The following is a 6,041-nucleotide window of genomic DNA, read 5'->3' on the forward strand; positions in this document are numbered from 1 at the left end:
GAACACGTGCATTCTAAACTTGATCGAACACGTTTTGAACACCTGCATTCTAAACTTGTTCAAACACGTTCGGGCCTTCACAACATTTCCAACAATGTCGTCGTTGAGGAGCAGGACCGTCAATATGATCATCCATCGACGATACGTTCCAATGTTCAACGCAACGACGTAACAATGCAATCTCTCTATCACATTTGTAATATTCTGGTAAACGATCCCACAGGATATCTGTATATTCACTAAAACATTGTTTAAAGACGGTAGGAGATATAATTTGGAGCTCCTCCGATGTCATTTCACAGGGATTTTTTATGCGTAGAGTCGTATAGATATTCACAAGTCGTTCCATTATGTGACACTTTTCACAATCTCGACGTTTAGGTCTACAAGAATCAATATGCGTATGTAGCCAGGGTTGATTAAAATGATCGTAGCACAATTGATATGATTGCACTTCACTATCACACTGCAAATACTTGGGTAAACGATTCCATAAAGCAGGAATGAATGCACTATAATACTTCAAAAGCAAAGCCTTCGGTAATGATTCAAGTTCATTTGCTGTTAATGCCAATGGATGTTTCGCCGGGTGGATAGCATACATACTTGCACACCTCTCCATCTCGACCTCGACTTCAGAAATGATCCCATTTTTTTTTATTCCAATGTCTTTTAAATATTTCCCTCCCCACTTTCATCACTAGAATTTCCGTTCTACTACCCCAAATCATTTCATGATATATTTTTTTAATACTCCGTCCCCCTAAAAACTCATTAAGTGATCAAGATAAATCTGGTTTGAGAAAAGTTGCGTGGGTGGGCATTTCCGTAGAAAGTTTTCGAAACACTTTTTTTCAGTGTCAGTAAATCTTAGTTAGTTACACCATGGTGGATATTCGACATACTTCGAATGTCATAAATTTGATTATGAATTTCATGGGTACTTTGAAATGGTTGAAAAAAACTTCCGCTCCTTTTCGTTCCTCACTCGCAGGTCATTGCGGGTCCTTAGATTTTTTGTCCCCGCAGTAGAAGTTTTTTTTTTTGCTGGAAAAGTTCAGTTGTACATTTTCTAATTTTTGGTGGAAAGTCGTTGGAGGGGATTCAATGCTCGCCATTAGTTGAAGTGTTAGAGTATGCGGAATCCTCCCTCTTGTTCTGTTTTTCTACGAAGAGTTAAAAGGGTATTTTTCTCATGAGGAAGATCATTCTGCTCTCTACGTCTCTTCTGACTCATCGAAGTTTTGTTTCGAAGTTCGCGAAACCTTATCACGAAAAATAATACATCATGTCTCATATTGAAATTATCGACCTCACAATTGAGGATGTTGTTGAAAATGAGTGTGGTGGTAGTGGTGAAGTTGATTCGAATATTGAAATCATTGAAATTGCAAGTGTTCAAAGTGCAAGTGAAGAATCTTTGAGTATCGAAAACTACGATACCGAGGATGATTTAGGCCTCTATGAAGAGTTCCAATTATATCGGAATAGATCTGAATTACCCGATTATGGAACTGACATAGACTGCTCAGAATATGAAAATGATTCGCGTGCGTCGCCCAATTATGAGCTGGATGCCGATCACTCTGGAGTGCGTGAAATCGTCGACCTCACTCATGGAGACGAAAATGATGATGATGATGATGATGTAGAAGAACTTTCATGTGATCGTGCTGTGTCGCCGTATGAATACTCGAGTGATTCCTGGCTGGACATGATGCGGCGTCCGGAATCGGCGGTAAACTTGACCCCGATGACGGAGATTTGCCGCATCCAATCGTTCTACGCGGATGATCGCGAATTCTGGGTCTGCACAGGCTGCTTTGTAAAGGACCCGGAAGTCTATGGGCGAGTCACCGCCCACTTCACCCACCTGAGGGGGAGGTATGACATCTTGGACGATCGGTGGTGTAGCAACTGCGGCAGATCGCTATCGGTGTTCATCGCCCACGCAATGTGCAGAATATGCATGAAGTGATGGTGAGTTATCTTTCATTTACACACGATTTTAGCTATACTAAATGAAAAAATTAAGAATTTTTGGGGTTTTTTTTTCTGTTGCAGGGGGACGTTTGAAAATAGTTTTGAAATTAATAATAAAAAAATTGTATAAGTATATAGATTTAGAATAAAATTGGTTTTGTATAGATTCATGAAGAAAAAAAAAAAATGTACTTAGATATAGGAATAAAATAAGAAATGTTCACTTAATCGTGAATAATAATAATCCCCCCAACCCCTTGCCAGCAGCCTCTTTCTCTGACCATCCCCTCCACTCACCTCCACAACGGTTCCCCCTCCACACCCTGCCCCGCAACAGACCCCGCGCTCCCCCCGTTCCCCCACCCCCCCTGAGATTCCCATCTCCTTCACGCACCTCCGAATTCCCCCTCCACACAGCTCACCCTGCCCCGCAACAGACCCCGCGCTCCCCCGTCCCCGCACCCCCCTGAGATCCCTGGTCCAGCTCTCTCCTAGCTTCTCTACTAAGGTGCGGGGGTGCGGCGGCACTTTGAAGAGACAAAAGATTTTTTTACACCCTCCAATGACTGATTTATGTTTCCGGTATATCAGATTGAACGGAATTTTCTTTTTAAAGTGCTCTTGCCGAAGATGATCTTAATTATCGGACTCCGTGACGAAAGATGTTTACATGTCACACTAATGACAAATTTATGTGTCCGGTGTTACGTATTTTGTATTGTGGCGCAAGTTCCGACAAGATTTCTTTTTCAAAATGCCCCTCCCCCAATTTTTGCTTAGAGGAATATATTGTTTTCTTCTGAGAAAAAATGAAAGTTTGCATCAGACTGGAAGTATTTGCTCTCAATGACAGATTTATGTGTCCTGTGTTACATTCCTGAGATGGCGATTTCTTTTTTCAAAATGCCTCTCCCTCGACAAATTTATGTGTCCTGTGTTGCATCTTTTGTATGCCTGAGGTGGTACAAGTTTCGACGAGATTTCTTTTTTTCAAAAACTAGTTTTAACTCAGAGATTTCAGGGGGAGTGCGTTGCGGGGGCTGTGTGAAGGTCCTCAGGGTAGTGAGGAAGTGAAGGGGGGATGCAGTGGTCCTGCTTGCGGCATTGCATAGACAAAAGTATATTCGAGGAAAAAAGAATTCGCTGATGCCCAATAACAGATTTATGTTTCCTGCATAGAAAAGTCAGTTGAGACGAAAAGTGTTCTCAATTATTGGTATCCGTGACGAAGGAGACCCCTAATGCGAGATTTATGTGTCCTGTGCTACATTCCTGAGAAGGCAATGAGATTTCTTTGGGAAATGCGCCTGCCTTCCCACCCATTTTCAGCTTGAAAGTTGTCAAGAAGAATGTTTTCCGAGAAAAACTATAAAAATTTTCACATTGGACTAGAAATCTTTACAGAGATGCACAATGACAGATTTATGTGTTCGCTGTTGCACATTTTTTAACCTGCAGAGGCATTTCTCAAAAAGTGTAAGAAGGGATTTTTTGAAGTCAACCGCACTTCCTCCACTTTCTCGATTAGATCTTGGGAATCACATTCGAGTTTCCAGAAAAGTCAAGATTTTTCCTCCCTCCTACTCATCCCCACCTCAGAACCGAAAAAAAACGCGTATATAAAATGAAACAATTTTGAGGAAGGTCCAGACTCTGTTGAGACGACGTAACAGTTACGAGTCAAATTCCGTTCAGTGCATCATGTCTCTCACCGTCGACATTGCTACCGAGCAATTGCTGCGTATGCAAGCAACTCTCCTGCGGACGTTGGAGCAATTTTTGGTGTGGGAACACCAATGTGATACCCTCATCGAATCGTTGGAGGAGCAAGTTCGATCGAAACGACCACGACTGGGATATCACCACTCGGTCACTTCGCAAATCTTGCGTCTCGAATGTTTGAAGCAGGCAACACGCCAACGCTTCATACATTGGGGCGGAGGATTAAATGATCACGGATTAACATGGCGCGAAATTGACAGCGCATTTGAGAATCGCTTGTCAACTGGCGCTGTGATTAATCGTGATCATATCGACCCACGAAAGTTTCTATTGGATGCGTATGAGCTTGTTGAAGAACAAGTGCAGGCTCATATTCGTAAACACAATAGCATCAAAGTGAACACTTCGTTTAACGGAGAGTTTACCGTGGGTGATAAGCGGGCGAATAAAAGTGTCAACACGGCAAATGTTGAACTTTTCACAACATCGGACCTGAGTGAGTGGTATCAGAAGCGAGTCGTGGAGCCGACTCTAAAATCGCTCGAGGAGTTCCAAGAGAGTGACAGCGGCTGGACCTTGACATCCATAACCAATCTAACAGTGAACATCAACAAATATAATGCCTTACGTGCAGGATGTCATGTTTCATTGGTAAAATGGATACAGTTGAAAAGAGCGGTGGTGAATGTGAAATCGACGGATAATGCGTGTTTTGGATGGGCAATGACTGCTGCTCTTCATCCGGTAGACCGATACAGCGATCGCACATCTTCTTACCCGCATTATTCGACGATATTCGACTTCCGAGGCATCAACTTCCCTATGACGTTGGACCAGATTGGGAGATTTGAAAAGATGAATAATCTCTCAATCAACGTCTATAGCGAGAACAAGGAAGTCATTTTACCAGTCCGCGTGAGCAAGGAGAAAAAAGAGCGCCACATCAACTTGCTGTACATTGAAGACGTGTCGGGATGTGGAATTGGACACTTTGCGTGGATCAAGAATTTATCCCGACTAGTCAACTCTCAACTTAATACTGATGGGCACAAGAAATATATCTGTGATCGGTAAGTAAATTAATATACAACTGTAAAAAATTTCATTCGTTGCGATAATGATGAAACGTTTTTAAAAATTTGAAATTTATTTTATTGTTACAGATGCCTGCATTACTTTTCAACCATCGAAAAGCTACAGTCTCATGAGGTTGATTGCGGCGTACTCAACGATTGTGCTGTTCGACTACCGGGCGAAAACGACAAATGGCTGGAATTCACGAACGCCAATCGTAAGGAGCGTCTCCCGTTCGTGGTATATGCCGACCTCGAATGTATCCTGGAGAAGACCAACGCTGATGAGAGGGAGAAAAATAAGAGCCAACATCATCGTGTCTTCAGCGTTGGATATTATGTCAAGTGCTCCTACCAAATATGACACTAGTGACTATCCCCATGACAACATCTATGGTATACCGCTAGTCAACAAAAAGGTCCCGGGTCTCATGAAAGATGAAAACAATGGGGCCATAATGACTGAATTCGTTGGACTTAGATCGAAGATGTATGCGACGCGAGTTGAAGGTAAGAACGATGTTAAAAAAGCAAAAGGAGTAAAAAGTAATGTTGTTGCGAGAACCATAAGATTTGAGGATTACGTGACATGCCTTAATCAGCAGATCGAGATGAAACGTTCTCAATCTTCAATTCGCTCGACATTACACAATGTCTATACCATCACAGAGACAAAAATTGCTCTAAGTCCACACGATGACAAGCGGTATGTCATACCTGGAACGGTAGACACGTTGCCATGGGGCCATTACAGTATTCCTGAATTTCCAGAAGCTATGGAGTCATAGATCATACGAATGTGTGCTCATGAGTGTTAAAGATTGAGAGAATATATTTGTACATTGAATGCGAAAAAAATTGTGAGAGTGGGAACTTGTTCTCAACATTTATACATTGTAATAAAAATTCTGTAATGGAGGACTTTTCTCCTCAAAAATTTGTACATTTGGAATATATATATTTTGTAATTGATGTTAAATAAATTTTTTTGTGAAACTGTCATTCTTTTTCCTTCAATCTGCTCTTCGTGCGGAGAACTTAATTGGGAAAGGGTCGTAAAAATAAATCAGACTTTGAATTTTCCATCTTTATCGTTTACAAATCATTTTTATTTATCCAACTATTGTGTGCTTTGTTGAAACCTAGCCACTTTACAAACAACTGACTACCACGTTTCTTCAACACTTTTTCAATGAGATATATGTCGGGATATGTTGCTCGAAGCAGCTCTTGCTCGTAAAAACCACCTGCGATGGGCTCATC

At 41.6% G+C, this 6,041-nt stretch overlaps 1 protein-coding gene across 1 annotated transcript; it reads left to right on the forward strand.

Annotated features, from left to right (window-relative positions):
* Positions 1 to 4,361: 4,361 nt before the first annotated feature.
* LOC122407620 (uncharacterized) lies at positions 4,362 to 5,636 on the forward strand. The gene is made up of 2 exons (XM_043413952.1): positions 4,362 to 4,775; positions 4,869 to 5,636. The coding sequence occupies exons 1-2, from the start codon at positions 4,748 to 4,750 to the stop codon at positions 5,564 to 5,566; spliced, it is 726 nt and encodes a 241-aa protein (XP_043269887.1). The 5' UTR covers positions 4,362 to 4,747; the 3' UTR covers positions 5,567 to 5,636.
* Positions 5,637 to 6,041: the final 405 nt, after the last annotated feature.

The sequence above is a fragment of the Venturia canescens genome, chromosome 3, assembly GCF_019457755.1.
Source record: "Venturia canescens isolate UGA chromosome 3, ASM1945775v1, whole genome shotgun sequence".
NCBI classification, from domain to species: domain Eukaryota; kingdom Metazoa; phylum Arthropoda; class Insecta; order Hymenoptera; family Ichneumonidae; genus Venturia; species Venturia canescens.